This window comes from Xenopus tropicalis, chromosome 3 (assembly GCF_000004195.4).
Source record: "Xenopus tropicalis strain Nigerian chromosome 3, UCB_Xtro_10.0, whole genome shotgun sequence".
NCBI classification, from domain to species: domain Eukaryota; kingdom Metazoa; phylum Chordata; class Amphibia; order Anura; family Pipidae; genus Xenopus; species Xenopus tropicalis.
Genome location: NC_030679.2, coordinates 126,833,285 through 126,849,475, shown reverse-complemented (window position 1 = coordinate 126,849,475; position 16,191 = coordinate 126,833,285). Strand labels below are relative to the sequence as shown.

The following is a 16,191-nucleotide window of genomic DNA, read 5'->3' as shown; positions in this document are numbered from 1 at the left end:
AGAGTATGGCACACACAGGCCAAGTATGGCACAAACCAGCCAAGAATGGCACACACAGTGAAAGTATGGCACGCAGGCAGGGTAGGGAAGGCAGAGTATGGCACACACAAAGGCAGGGTAAGGCAGGCAGAGTATGGCACACAGGCAGGGTAGGGCAGGCAGAGTATGGCAGGTTTTTGCTGTACTACAACCATTAATATGGGTATGGTCATGTGATAACATGGGTGTGGTTTCAAGTGGGTGCGGTTTCAAAAAGGGGAGTGGTCAAAACTGGCTTCCATTATCAGCCCTCCACTACGTAGGTCGGAAAAGTTCCGGCCCTCGGTACAACAGAAGTTGGACAGCACTGGTCTATAGGATAAACCTATGTAAATGGGATTTATCTAAGAGCCTAAAGGAATTTCTTCCCAGAATCCTGTTATGACATTTGCATACGTATGAGGCGGTCTCCTCAACCCTTTTAGCTTGTTTGTGTATCCCCACTCCTGGCTCTACACTACACTGATTAGCCCAAGAATGGTGAAACCGGTCTGTAGTTGGGAATCTGATCAGCTATTATCCTGGCTTTTGCATTGAAAATCCAGTGGGTGAGCTTTAGTCTATAGGATAAACCCATGTAAATGGGACTTTTCTAAGAGCCTAAAGGAATTTCTTCCCAGAATCCTGTTATGATATGTACAGGTTAGAATTTCTGATTAGTGCAAATTACAGATATTACATGAATGCTCGGATGTTCTCAGTTCACAAAAAATAAAATTGTTCTAAAATTTGTTTTTTATGTGTTTAAATCTGTTTCTGCATAAAGTACCCCAGGCCGGTGCAGTTTTTTTGGAAGATGCACACTGGCCCCAGGCACCAGCTTAGTGCTTTTACTCACTGGGGCAACATATTGACAAGCAATTTAACCAAATGCAAATTGGTAATGCTCACCTATAACAACCACTTGTTGTAGCGTTGGGTGCTGTCAGCTGAGCCCACTGCCCAGGAGCAAATCTAACTTTGTAATACAACACGCTGTAGCACTCTGAATGAAGTGAACAAGGTGTTTATTGTGAACAGGCAACGATTCGGGCTCCAGGCTTGAGAAAGGGCCTGTTTTGTTGGCACAATAAACACCTTTTTCACTTGATTCAGAGTGCTACAGCGTGTTGTATTACAAAGGCAAGTAATTTAACCTTCATTTCTCTTTTAGCACCCTGTTGTCATATACAGTCCAGGGTAATCTGATTTGTGTTGGCGCAAATCATCTGGTTATTAACTTTGCCCCCCCCCCCCCCCCCCGGAAAGATTCCTGTGGGCTCCCACGGCTGCAACTTTTCAAGATTATGGAATTTTATCAATATAGAGGTAATCATGGTAATTATACTTTATTTATACAGTATCAACTGATTGGAAGTAGGAGACGTGTCAGTCACATGTCAGCTGGTACTGCTAATTGGCTGATGGCCAACAAACAGCGTCCAATTCCTTCTCAAGACTATTTCCTTTACTTATACAGGTATCGGACCCCTTAGCCAGAAACCCGTTATCCAGAAAGTTCCAAATTATGGCCATCTCCCATAGACTCCATTTTATTTAAATAATTCAGATGTCTAAAAATGATTTCCTTTTTCTCTGTAATAATAATACTTTACCTTATCCCAACTAAGATATAATTAATCCTTATTGGAGGCAAAACAATCCTATTGGGTTTAATTACTGTTTAAATAATTTTTTTAGTAGACTTAAGGTAGGAGATCCAAATTACGGAAAGATCCCTTATCGGGAAAACCCAAGGTCCCGAGCATTCTGGATAATGGGTCCCATACCTGTATGTGAAAACAGCAGTAACAATAGGTGCTGACCATCATGTATTTAGGCTTTAATGGTTACAGTGGACATATTTGGCCAGATTTGCCCATTTGGCGTATGCCATGACCAACAGGTTCTGGCCATGGATTCAGGCAAATGCCAGAGAGGCTGCTGTAAGATGCCATAGACAGTCACTATTTATTGGGCTGGTGGTGGGCTGTTTGGGCCTCTGTGTACTTGACATACCAGGGCCTATTTTGAATCTTGGTCTGGACTCTATCACCACACACATATACAATATTCCAGTCGAAGCCTACGGCACATATAAAGACAGTAGCCAGGCTTTTATACAGTTACTAGTAGTTGTGCTCATATTACAAAGAAAAAGTCTAGAGGTCTGGAGATAGTAATGGGCAAGTTCTGACTGCCGGTTGCACAATAAGCTGAGTCAGTAGGGTGGAAACTCCAGCTCCCATGTATCAAGTCAGACTCAGCTCTATGTGCAAATACTCGCAGCCAGGATGACAACACATTTTACTTACTTTGAAGGCACTTATTTCACTACCATAAAATCTCCCTGTGAAACAGGAAATGTTCCCCCGAGGGCAGGAAGTCATTGCTCGTTAGCTGGGCTTTCCAGGTACAGAGATTTCTGGGAAGTCTACAAACAAAGCTGTAGGAGGCCAATGTTAGAGGACAAGAGGCACGAGATGATGCAGGAAGGCTGGGTCCTCAGTATCACAGAAAAACAATCTAATCCATGAATGTGAAACCTGTGGTGCCACCAAATTATTTGGTTTTATTGGAGAAATAACAACCCCACAAGGCCCTTTTTTTGCTCCTTCATTCATATTACACAGCCCTTGGCCAGCATTGCTTACTTATTCTCATCAGTCCCTCCTGCAGTGGAGCTTACAATCTAATTTCCCTGCTCCCAACATAGGTATGTCAGTTTCATCAGCAGCTGTAAGAAATTAACATCTTGGTTTTACATTATTTTTATATGCATGTGTGGATTTATATCCACCATGTCTTATGGGTAATGTAGGCCTACTAAAAAACCAGTTGTCCCAGTCACACCCAAAAGCCAAATCTACATATCAATGGGTTTTCTGTAAATGGTGGTGGGACAGTACATCTGCTACAGGAGCCGTAAATCTCATTACTGTATGCGAGAAGCCTTCCCAACAGTAACTGAAGGCTAGGTGTGGTTCTTATCAACCTCATCTGATCAGTTGGTATGTGGGGCAGTGGCTGAAAAGGTGAATAAAATATGGAGTGAACAGGAGAGCATCTAGAGAGCATATAGGGAGCATCTGGGAACTGCATCTGAAGTGACCGGGGCAGCATGTAAGGGCTACAGACCAGAGGGAAGCCATGATAAACTGGCTAGCGAAAAGGAACCAGGCCACCTTGTGTTTGCTGGTAGCAATAATAATGTAGACTTTATTATTAATCTGTAACTGTAAATAATGTAAATATGTTGTTTTATTTTAAATAATCACTTAATTGTAACAACTGATTGATTTGTTATTCAATATATTCCCTTTTATATACACATATTGGTGTGGATTATTTGTCTGCTTCTCAAAAGAACTGTGACCCTAGTAAGAGGGGTGAATAATATAATATTATATATATTAGAATCAAATCTTAAGCAGCCAACTAAGCTAAAACAGACAAATGTTTTGCCCTGTGTTGGACAAAGCATACAGGCCATTCTGTCCAACACAGTCTGAACAGACTGCAAGGAATCGCCAAAATCAGGTGAAAAGCAACTTGCTGCATTCTAGCTGGATTAGCATTCATTTCCCTGTTTTTAATAGGGAGGAAAGGGAAATTAATACGAAGACAGGCATTTTGTTTGAGAAAGTGGCATAAATATTGGGTGTACAATTGCAACCAGGCCTGTACCCTCCAGGGCCCAACAGGACGCACACATGTTTAAGGTTTGAAGCCCATTCTTTAAAGGTGTTTACAAATGTGCACATATGTGGGTCCAGTGGGGGATGCAACCCTATAACCCTATGTATTAGAACTGTGCCAAGTAGTATTGGCACCCTACTGCACTCTACCCCCACAGCTCCAACAATCCACTCCCCTACCAGTTGCACCCCCCAGTTATGTTCCTCTTCCCCTAATTGTGTTTGTTGGATGCTTTCCACATATGATCTGAGTTGCATTTGCAACATATGTATTCATGTTCTGGGGCCAGGTGTCACGCCTATGCTAAAGACTAGTCTGGAACACATCAGGTGTTTCCTATGCTTCAATTTGCCTTGATCCATTGACTCTCTTTCTATGGGAATGATAACAGAGGTGAAGTTTTATTTTTACTACTTGGAGGTGCAGTACTGTTGGATAATTATCAGTATAACTACATAGTGTTTGAACCCAGTGTAGTCAAAATGAATCTGTAAGGTGCCAGGCTGTTTTTGTTTTCAGTGCTGCCCTAGGAACTGGACCATACATCTTTACATGTTCTGTTCACTAAAGTGAAGGGTGGGGTATTACCGCCTTTCAAATTCCAGCCTTCTGATGGATTCAGCCGTACCTTTTTTAAAAGCATTTTTTCCATGACCTGTACCCCTAAAGCTGCGCCCCCAGGAACAGACCCTCAAGGTGTCTACATATGAAATACAACCCGGTAATAAGTAATGCAGATTTTGGATTATATCAATCTTCCATTTTAACGAGGTAAGTTTGAACCCTTAAGGCATATGGTCCTTGTAGCCATTTCAAAATGTTTAAATTAATGATAATGGTGGATTAAAAAAGAGAATCCAGAAGTTATATCCCACTGATAGGTCCTGAAACAGTATACAATCAAGTGACAAAGTATTTCAGTGAAATAAACAAACCATTTATTGGCTCAAAATTAAACAAACAATTCAAAAATAAGCAATAATTTAAACAACAATAATTGCTTATTTTTGAATTGTTTGTTTAATTTTGAGCCAATAAATGGTTTGTTTATTTCACTGAAATACTTTGTCACTTGATTTCAAAGTTTTTTACCCTGCCAAGAATGCGCAATGGACAGGCCTGGACTGGGATTTAAAATAGGCCCTTACATTCCAAGTACAAACAGCCCTCATCTGCCCAATAAATAGTGACTGCCTATGGCATCTTACAGCAGCCCCCCGGCCTTTGCCAGAACAAATAGATTTCCAATTCAGGCCTATATATGCCCAGAATCACTCCAAGTGCCCAATTGTGCACAAGCATGAGTTCATTGGAGAATTGTATCATAATTACGTGTGTGATAAAGTTTTTGTAATATTCTTTGCTAGAAATCTTATAGTCTAAATCTCATGTCACATGTTGGAAGTTTCCGCTTTGTTGCTGATTGGCACCTTTCTTTTGTTTCCTGGAGGGATGGGCGTGTGTGTGTGACCTGTGAGCTGTGCCTTTATTGCCTCCCAGCTATATTACTGCCTGGAAGTAGGTGGAGCAGCACCCTGTACTCTATAGAGCAAGCGGTTAAAGGGAAAGGCTGAGCATTCACTTGTAAGGAGACAAGAGACAGGGCTTCATAGGTAAGTGGGGATGTTAAGCATGGAGCGGGGCGAGTATCTGGTGGGGTAAAGTAAGGGCAAATACTAACCATAACATTACTAATACTAATAAGAGTTATAGCTTTAGCCACATTTAACCTTAACCTGCATTTTACATTTCTAATGCATTTAAATGGGTGCTTTTTACTAATTTTTCACCTGGTTTTCCAAACTTTTGCACCAAAATTGTCCCAGTTTTTCTAAAAGTTCCTGAATATTACTTCTAGTGAAATTAAGTTGTCCAGACCTGTTATCCAGAATGCTCGGGACCTGGGGGTTTCCAGATTAGGGATCTTTCTGTATTTTGGATCTCCATAACTTAAGTCTGCTAAAAATCATTTAAATATTGAATAAACCCAATAATATTGTTTTGCCTCCAATAAGGACTCATTATATCTTAGTTGGGATCAAGTACAGGTACTGTTTTATTATTACAGAGAAAAGGGAATCATTTAACCATTAAATAAACCCAATAGGGCTGTTCTGCCCCCAATAAGGGGTAATTATATCTTAGTTGGGATCAAGTACAGGTACTGTTTTATTATTACAGAGAAAAGGGAATCATTTAACCATGAAATAAACCCAATAGGACTGTTCTGCCCCCAATAAGGGGTAATTATATCTTAGTTGGGATCAAGTACAGGTACTGTTTTATTATTACAGAGAAAAGGGAATCATTTAACCATTAAATAAACCCAATAGGGCTGTTCTGCCCCCAATAAGGGGTAATTATATCTTAGTTGGGATCAAGTACAGGTACTGTTTTATTATTACAGAGAAAAGGGAATCATTTAACCATTAAATAAACCCAATAGGGCTGTTCTGCCCCCAATAAGGGATAATTATATCTTAGTTGGGATCAAGTACAGGTACTGTTTTATTATTACAGAGAAAAAGGAAATCATTTTATAAAATTCAAATTTTTTGCTTATAATGGAGTCTATGGGAGATGGCCTTTCTGTAATTCGAAACTTTCTGGATAACGGGTTTCCGGAAAAGGGATCCCATACCTGTATAAAATACTAACCAGATGCATATCTTGCCCTGTTCCAGGGCTGTAACTAGAGGCAGGCAGAAGAGGCACCTGCCTAGGGTGCAAGGGTGAGGGGGGGCCAGGTAGGTACCTCTCCTGCCTACCCCTGGTCCGCACTCCCTTGCCCTCTGTCGGCACTTATCATTATGTGGCAACCCCCACAGGGTGACTTTACATGTGCACACAGGGGGGTGCCTAGGGCCTGTCCATCTCTGTCCTTCTGTAAATATTAATTTCTGGCTAGTTTGCACCTCCTATGGCAAATCACACATTATCTGCCCATACAAAGGCTGATATAAGCTACAAACACAGCCCCACTCCAGATTGAGTGGTCAGCATATTGGCCGTGTTTTGGGTTGCCTGATAGGCTGCCCAAAGATATCTGGCTAAAAAATGGAAGATATTTGTTTGTAAATTATTAAATTTCATGTGAACCTAAAACTACAATTCTGGCCAATGACAGAAAATGTAATTCTGAGCAACTTCCCAATATACATTCATTGCAAATGTTCAATGGTTTTAAAGTTATTTGTAAATACTGTATAATTGCTATGGAAAGGCAGTTTTCTGCCCTCTTGGTTCTGTCTCTTGAAATAGTGTAGCAGAAGTCAGCCTTGCAGAGTTTCTTTGCGAGTCTGTTAATCTGCTGGCTTCTGCTGCATTGTTTTAAGGGTGAAGACACACAGCTACTAGTAGCAGCTACTTGTCACGGCTACTAAACTCTAGAAAATACCTTGCCATAGACAATACTGAGAATTGACTCTGCTAAAACACATGTTGACAATTACCAGTAAATGATCAGCATTGTCTGTTTTAGTAGCCACGACAAGTAGCTGCTACTATAAGCTCTGTGTGTCTTCACCCTAAAAGTCACTAGGGCAGTTATAGGGCTGGACAGACAGATCAATAGCAGTTATACTGACATGTTTCTTTAAAGGGATACTGTCATGATTTACACTGTTTATATAGCAAATAATTTTAAAATGGATTTAAAATGGTATTACTGAACCAACGTGTTTTTTTTAGGTGTAATATTGGTGTTTTACCTTCAAATGGGTTGCTTAGAATTACAATTTCTTTTATTAGGCTAAAATGTTTTCTTGGGTTTACATCCCCTTTAATGTTCACCGTGGTTCTTTTGTATTAATTTGTTTTAAAAGAGGGAAAAAAGTTGCTTTAAAACATTTTGCCGATTTTGCACCATTTTTTTCTGTATAAGTGTATAGTGTGCTTTCCCTGCTGGGATACTGGAGGTCAGCTGGTCTCCCTTTTTATCTTTCCCTTAGTTACACATGATGTTAAAGGAGATGAAGGGCCGAGCAGTGATCATCGCCATATCGGAATTCCACCCCAGGCATGGAGAAGTGGGGAGTCTAGATCAGCGCAAGGGGGTGAAACGCGACGTCAACCGACTATTCAAGGTCCTTTCTCGTCTGGGTTACAAAGTCTCCCTACACATGGATGTCAGTGCCAAGGAGATAAAGGATATCTACCAGAAAGGTATTCTCACCGTACCTGACCTTCAGACTGTGCCATCCCATACACTACCTTGAAGGCCAGTCCTGTGGTTTTAGATACAGGTATAGGACCCATTATCCAGAATGCTTGGGACCAAGGGTATTCCAGATAAGGGGTCTTTCCGTAATTTGGATCTCCATACCTTAAGTCTACTAAAAAATTAATAAAACATTAATTAAACCCAATAGGATTGTTTTGCATCCAATAAGGATTATTTATATCTTAGTTGGGATCAAGTACAGGTACTGTTTTATTTCTACATAAAAAAAGGAAATCAGTTTTAAAATTCTGGATTATTTGCTTATAATGGAGTCTATGGGAGACAGGCTTTCCGTAATTCGGAGCTTTCTGGATAACGGGTTTCTGGATAAGGGGTCCGATACCTGTACTAAATCCTTAAAGAATTGTTGCGCAAAGCCTGAGTAGCCATTACAATTGCTGATTTGGGTTCTGGGCACCATTTGGGGTGTGCTTGGGCCAGTAATCGTTTTTTACAATAATGTAATGCCCGTTGTCCCAGTGGTATGGCCCAGGCAGAGATATGGTGCTGTTGGTGTTTGTGCTGTATGGTTGAGTCTGACCCTGTTCCCTTCTTCTTCAGAGAGCAAGATGCCACAAGGGGAGAGCTTCATAAGCATCCTGTCCAGCCATGGCAACGAGGGGCTCATTTACGATTTCTATGGGACACCAGTTTTACTAAGGGATCTGTACGACATCTTGGCACCAAACAACAGTCCGTTGCTGGCAGGGGTCCCTAAGCTTTTCTTTGTACAGGTAAAAGCAGCTGCATGAGACTGTACTTTGCGTAATACATAGGTGGGGGGGGGTCACAGTATTATAATGTCCTATTGTGACCTTGTTGCAGGCTTGCCGTGGGGAGCAGTTTGATGAAGGGGTGTTCCTAGAGACAGATGGGGACACTTGCGCTACAGATGCCTTCTCTCTAAGTCTGAACCTGCCCAGAGACTCTGTTCTAATGTTTGCCAGCAGTGAAGGTAGGTTAATGATACATCTATGCCAAACCCTGTGCGTCTATTTGCCAAACCCCGAAATACAAACAGCCATTTATTTTCTTATCTCCTTAGGACATGTGGCTTTTCAGAACCCAGGCGGCTCTGTCTTCCTACAGACTCTCTGTAACTTGCTGGAGGGTGAGGAAAGGAACCTTGAGCTTAACCGGATCCTCACCCGTCTTGCCCACATGGTGGCCTACACATTTCAGAGCCAAGGACAATATGGAGGGTTCAAAGAAATGCCCTGCTACACCACCAACCTTACACGAGAACTATATCCCTTCAGGCAATCCTAGCACATGTGTTCCTTGACTATACGGATTGCACAGGCTGCCAAAGATTGTTCCCTTCTATGAAAGGGATGTGCAATATTCTGGCTCTTCAGCTCCCCAAGCATGACATCCCCTAACAGTCCGTTACCTTGAACAGTACCTTGATGCTCCATCTGCAACTTGAATTTTACTGGTCCATTCTATGGGACATAGTTTACAGGCATTATTTATTTATTGACGTTGCACAATTTAATGTATTTATTTTGAGCTGTATATATGTGTGTAGAATTCAACTAATGTTTATAGTTATATAAGTAATAAAATTATTTTTGTACAAGTTGACCAGGTGCTATGGGTTAGTAAAACTGGTGCAAACCTGGCACCTCTTATTACACCAAAACACAAGCCACGGTACCTCCAGAAATGATCAGTCCAATTCTTCACGGTGGTGTCAGTTACTGGGCCCCACAGCAAATCATTTTTTGGTGGATCATCTAACTGCAGAACCTTGGTCTGTGTTTAAAGGCTGGAATCCAACAGGCAACTCTCTACCCAGCAGCTGTTGGGTATACTCTATTTTCTATTCCAAAGGCTACCATGCAGAGTAACCATGTGGAGTTACTTGCCAGGTCTGGTCTGGGCTTGGATTCAAAATAGGCATTTCAAGTGCACAGGCCCAAATAGCCCCCACTAGCCTAATAAATATTGACTGTCTATAAGATCTTACAGCAGCCCCTTCAATCTAGAGATTGCCAGTCTGGGCCTGTTACATCAACAAAGCCCTAGAAAACAATATTTAGTAGTTGAGCCCCCAGTATTGGCCTTCTATAGAACTCCAGAGGTAAAAAGGATTCTGTACCATAACCATAGGGCAGTGCCTGGATATAGTTATAGCTGGCAGCTGTGCCATGTGTTCTGTAGCCTTTGGGCATACAATGTCCCTTCCCTGTGTGCACTATTTCTGTAGCCTTCAAAGTCACCTTTAGCAGCTCCTTGATAACATTTCCACGCACTGACTTCTCCATAGGTCTGGCCTAACAGTAAGCACATCTTCAGCATAAAGTGCCTTGCTAAGGCATATAAATATATAATATATATAGCAACAGTTATATGTGTGGACAACTGCTAAGGTCCTGAATATTTTACAGATAAAAATACCACTATTAAGAGTTTTGCACATAACAAATTTATTTGGTGCATTCAAATCAATATCAACCAAAATCCATAGCAAAGCATACCCAGGGACAGAGGGTTTACCTTATAGGCCCTGTGAGATGTATTGTTCATTGATGTAGGCAATAGGAAATGCCACGCCTTCCTTGATGAGGCACCCAATGCGCTAGAAGGGAGGAACCTAGGAATTAAGATATCTCCTATTGTTTGGTATAGTATGAATGTTGAATAAATGTTTCTGTGTGTAGAACTTATTATAACTTATTTTTGTTACTTTGGTATTTTAAAGACATATTATGGAAAAACAAAGACCACAATCCTTTTAAAGGAACAGTAACATCAAAACATTTAAGTGTATAAAAGAAATTCAAATATAATGTACTGTTGCCCTGCACTGGTACAACTGGTGTGTTTGCCCCAGAAACACTACTATGGTTTATATAAAGAAAAATGGTGTGTAGCCATGGGGGCAGCCATTCAAAGGAGAAAAGGCACAGGTTACATAGCAGATAACAGATAAAACACTATTGTATTATACAGAGCTTATCTGTTATCTGCTATGTAACCTGTGCCTTTTCTCCTTTTTTCCAGCTTGAATGGCTGCCCCCGTGGCTACACAGCAGCTTATTTATATAAACTATAGTAGCGTTACTGTAGCAAACACCCCAGTTTTACCAGTGCATTATATTTCATTTACTTTATAAAGTTTTCATTTTTTGGTGTTACTGTTCCTTTAACTCACGGCAGTACCCAACCCAACAAAATACAACAATGAGTGAATGGCCACTATTTGCCCGGCCAGCCTACATAAGAAGCATTTTATTCATATAATATTTATTATTATTGGCTTGACCAAGCGTGACCATTCACCTTTAGCCTTGCCTATGGGTGCTGCCATATGGTAACATAAGGCACTTTATTAGAATTAGAAGTGCTGTTCCTTTGTTGACAGGAGTGTGGAGGCCTCCTAACCTCATAGCAAAGACTGATAGTGGGAGGAGAAATTCATTTGATTCTATTGCCCATAACTAGAGCCAAGTCTGGTGGCACAATGTTGTGGGATGGACATACTGGTGCCATATAAATGGGGAGTAAGACTCTTCTCTCAGGAGCTACTGAGCTGAAAGCCGGGTATTAGCAGGTGACGTGCTGAGATCCAGTCCCCAGGGCACGGCAAGACCCTAAACACAGCCCCCCTCGCTACACGAGAATTGGCTTCATGAAAATGAGTGTGCAAACTCAATCACTGTTTTGAAAAAAGGATGGATTTCACAATTGAAAATGATAGCAAATGTTCCCACAAAAATTATTAGCAGAATTCGCAACTTTGCATAGCAGTGTGCATGAATAGTCCTGATGTCCGTATGATTTAATCATGAACCTGTGTTGTCACACAGATAGTATGAGACAGAAGGTGCGTGACTAGAGAACTCATACATGCTGTCTAATTAGCAGAGACAGCCAGAGAAGGCATGCATTCCCACACCTGGTGTCTCAACCCTTTGATTGTAAGCTCTTTTGGGCAGGACTCCCTTCACCTCTTGTATCGGTTATTGATTGCCTTATATATTAGTTTGAAGAGAAATGGCACGCACTCATTGGTCCACTAAAACTTGTCTTTATTGTAGAGATCTTAAAACAAAGAAGGACAATACAATAAAGACAAGTTTTAGTGGACCAAGGAGTGCGTGCCATTTCTCTTCAAACTGATGTTCGTTTAATATCTCAAACTACAGGTTCAGGGCGCTGTACCGGGACCACTTGTCTTTGGTGAGTGCATTTCCCAATAACATTGGGCCAGGACTGTTTTAAAGTCTTGTGTTGGAGGTGGAGGGTCCGGGGTTTACACACCCAGACCACACAATTTACGGGGTGAGCTTGTTATCACTTCATTTGCGTTTAGCTTTGAAAGATAGCCTGGGGATTATATACACTGAGGCTTGTATACATACATTCCCCCCTATTACTGTAAAAACTGAGCCACTTAGTATTATTTTTAGGATTGATGCCTTATATGTTACTCTGTATGTCTAATGTATGAAACCGACTTATTGTACAGCGCTGCGGAATATGTTGGTGCTTTATAAATAAATGTTAATAATAATGCATACTTAGGGAAGGCATGGGTACATAGGGAAGGCATGGGTACATAGGGAAGGCATGGGTACATAGGGAAGGTATGGGTACATAGGGAAGGCATGGGTACATAGGGAAGGTATGGGTACATAGGGAAGGCATGGGTACATAGGGAAGGTATGGGTACATAGGGAAGGTATGGGTACATAGGGAAGGTATGGGTACATAGGGAAGGCATGGGTACATAGGGAAGGTATGGGTACATAGGGAAGGCATGGGTACATAGGGAAGGTATGGGTACATAGGGAAGGTATGGGTACATAGGGAAGGCATGGGTACATAGGGAAGGCATGGGTACATAGGGAAGGTATGGGTACATAGGGAAGGCATGGGTACATAGGGAAGGTATGGGTACATAGGGAAGGCATGGGTACATAGGGAAGGTATGGGTACATAGGGAAGGCATGGGTACATAGGGAAGGTATGGGTACATAGGGAAGGCATGGGTACATAGGGAAGGCATACACACTCTGCTGCCTTAGTAAAGGGACTGCAGTAGTGACAAGGGTATCAGGCTTTGAGTATTCTCCCTGATCAAGTCTCCTGTTGGGATCTGGGCCATTTAAAGGGATTCTGTCATGATTTTAATGGCGTACTTTTTATTTCTAAATGACACTGTTTACATAGCAAATAATTCACTCTGCCATTTAAAGTTTTATTCTTGAACCAACAAATGTTGGTGACTGAAAAAGTGTGACTGAAGTTTATCAGAGCACAGGTCACATGACTGTGGAAATTTTAAAATTTGCGCATTTGAAAAACAGATTCCAATGCAGGATTCTGCAGGAAAAGCTCTATTAACTGATAGGTTTTGAAAAAATACATACTTTCCGATGACAGTAGAAACCCTAACCCTCCTTAGAAACCATAAGGAGCTTAATCTACTTGTCCAGCTGGTCCTCCATAGTAGTGCATTCTTGTGTATCCGCATACCTGCCATTTCACCTGCATTTGTGAGTATTGATAACCCTGCATTGCTATTGGACGATAAAGCTGTTAGTTCCAGTGTCCTGACATTCTTCTTTTACATCACTAATTTACATTTGCCAGTGGGAGGTGTAGTTTAACAACACCCTCCATACATACACTTCCACCTAGTGAAGGCCTATCTTATGGTATAGGAGTTCAATGTACCCCATGCTCTAACCTAACTAGCTGGTCATGGTCCATTACAGCTAAAAAGGGGTTACAAAGGATATAATGTACAGGTTATTAATATCAATAAATATAATACTAGTAGCAACAGACATCCATACAGGCCACAGAACCCAAGGTGACTTTAAAAATCACAACTCAAGCCAATTCAGTGTGTATAAGTTATATATATTATATACAGTATACAGAACAGTACAATAGGCACAGAATAGTAGCCAAACAACTGATCTCTGCCTTGTTGGCTAACATTCGGATAACACATTTCTATAACTTGGGCAATTTCTCTGAAAGGTGCGCCACTCCCTGTCACCCTTGTACCCTATTAATCATGATAGGACAGACTGTATGAAACCCAGACAGATGGTAAACAGGGACATGTGAGGGAGAATGGTCATGAGATGGTGATAATGGTCAGAAGGCGATAATAAAGCTATATATATAAAAGAATAAATAAAAGGAAGATTTGGCAGTGACAGTATAGGATCTTAGCTTGGGAAAGAGCTGAAAACGTATTATTGTTTCCCTGGCCATAAATATTGCTTTTCCCACGGCTCGGTGCTCTATCATGTGCCGCGTATCTGCACCCGTTTCTGTATTAGCAGCAGGTGACCATGGGTAACCATGGGTAGGGTGAGCAAAGCTGCACTAAAGAACTACATAGTTACCTGGAATTCTCTAGCCTTGCTCACACCCATGCAGATGATTTGTTTCTATAGTGTAGCTTTGAGAAAGAGTTGTTATAGGCGAAACGCATCAGGCATTACTTTCATTTTTCCAGCCAACTTTTTATGATATCTCTGGGGCATTCTACCTTATTTCATCTGGGTCCTTGTGTTAAGGGACGCAGGTCTGATTTATGGGCTAACTAGTCAAGTAGGATCTGGATTCAATTGGGGCCAGTATGAAAGGGGCGAGGTGACAAGATTTTGACCCCACTTTTTTCTCCAGATATACCCACCTTGGGCAGGCAATATCATTCCAATGCGATCCTTTAGCCTAGTGCTGTCCAACTTCTGTGGTACTGAGGGCCACAATGTTTCTGGCCTACATGGTGGAGGGCCGATAATGAAAACCAGTTTTGACCACTCCGCTTTTTAAAACCGCACCCACTTTAAACCACACCCATGTTATCACAAGAGCTTTTAAGACCATACCCACATTAATGGTGGTAGCGCAGCAAATAAACAAAAGGCTGGTGCTCACTGTGAGGATGTCACCCATCATTCATATGTGAAAGAATGATATTATGTCATATTAAGCCACACCCTTAAATCATGTCTTCTGCTCCCCTGTGGATAGCACAGCAACCCCAGCACATAATTACACACCTTAGGGACCATATAATGACTATTTCCAACTGCTAACAAACTCCCACAACAAATCCCTGCCTGGTTCACCTCCCATAGACAGCATAGGGCAGGTAGAGTATGACACACACAGGCAGCATAGGGCAGGCAGATTATGGCACACACAGGCAGCATAGGGCAGGCAGAGTATGGCACACACAGGCAGCATAGGGCAGGCAGACTATGGCACACACAGGCAGCATAGGGCAGGCAGATCATGGCACACACAGGCAGCATAGGGCAGGCAGAGTATGACACACAAAGGCAGCATAGGGCAGGCAGATTATGGCACACACAAGCAGCATAGGGCAGGCAGAGTATGACACATACAGGCAGCATAGGGCAGGCAGAGTATAGCACACACAGGCAGCATAGGGCAGGCAGAGTATGGCACACACAGACAGCATAGGGCAGGCAGATCATGGCACACACAGGCAGCATAGGGCAAGCAGACTATGGCACACAGAGACAGCATAGGGCAAGCAGAGTATGACACATACAGGCAGCATAGGGCAGGCAGAGTATGGCACACACAGGCAGCATAGGGCAGGCAGACTATGGCACACACAGGCAGCATAGGGCAGGCAGATCATGGCACACACAGGCAGCATAGGGCAGGCAGACTATGGCACATACAGGCAGCATAGGGCAGGCAGAGTATGACACACACAGGCAGCATAGGGCAGGCAGAGTATGGCACACACAGGCAGCATAGGGCAGGCAGACTATGGTACACACAGGCAGCATAGGGCAGGCAGACTATGGCACACACAGGCAGCATAGGGCAGGCAGAGTATGGCACACACAGGCAGCATAGGGCAGGCAGAGTATGGTTCTGATACCATTTAAAGCTTACACAAAGGTAAGCAGTCACAGCAGCCAGGTGGGGGCACACAAAGTGGGTTGCGGGCTGCATGCGTCCTGTGGGGCACCAGTTGGACAGCACTTCTTTAGCCAATGTGGTCCTTGATCTGACAGAAAAATTAAGCCTGGCTGATTGACATCTGGCCAATTTTTGGGGGAGACCTATTGGAGGGCCCCATTCATAGGCAGATAAGATGCTGAAGGACTAGAACCAGCTGCTTAAATCTGCCTGCATATGGCTGCCATGAGAACAGTTACCATCAGGATATTGATAAGTGCTATCACGTTAGCCAACACCCTAGTGATGATGCCTTTGATAGCTAGTCAGCTTAG

At 42.3% G+C, this 16,191-nt stretch overlaps 1 protein-coding gene across 2 annotated transcripts; it reads left to right on the top strand.

Annotated features, from left to right (window-relative positions):
• The first annotated feature begins 4,027 nt into the window (after window positions 1-4,027).
• Window positions 4,028-9,526, top strand: LOC733553 (uncharacterized loc733553). 2 transcript variants are annotated; one of them, NM_001044468.1, is made up of 6 exons: window positions 4,190-4,488; window positions 5,168-5,330; window positions 7,668-7,881; window positions 8,501-8,673; window positions 8,765-8,894; window positions 8,985-9,521. In NM_001044468.1, the coding sequence occupies exons 3-6, from the start codon at window positions 7,689-7,691 to the stop codon at window positions 9,206-9,208; spliced, it is 720 nt and encodes a 239-aa protein (NP_001037933.1). In that variant the 5' UTR covers window positions 4,190-4,488; window positions 5,168-5,330; window positions 7,668-7,688; the 3' UTR covers window positions 9,209-9,521. The 2 variants fall into 2 exon arrangements, with proteins under 2 accessions (XP_031753853.1, NP_001037933.1); XM_031897993.1 differs by lacking the exon at window positions 5,168-5,330 and having other exon boundaries at window positions 4,028-4,488; window positions 8,985-9,526.
• The last annotated feature ends 6,665 nt before the right edge of the window (window positions 9,527-16,191 follow it).

Excerpts from the sequence above, each read along its gene's own strand:
- LOC733553 (XM_031897993.1), top strand. The coding sequence starts at position 7,674 with ATGATGTTAAAGGAGATGAAGGGCCGAGCAGTGATCATCGCCATATCG. Across the intron at positions 7,882-8,500 it reads AAAGGATATCTACCAGAAAG|AGAGCAAGATGCCACAAGGG; the intron begins GTATTCTCACCG and ends CTTCTTCTTCAG. Across the intron at positions 8,895-8,984 it reads AATGTTTGCCAGCAGTGAAG|GACATGTGGCTTTTCAGAAC; the intron begins GTAGGTTAATGA and ends TTATCTCCTTAG.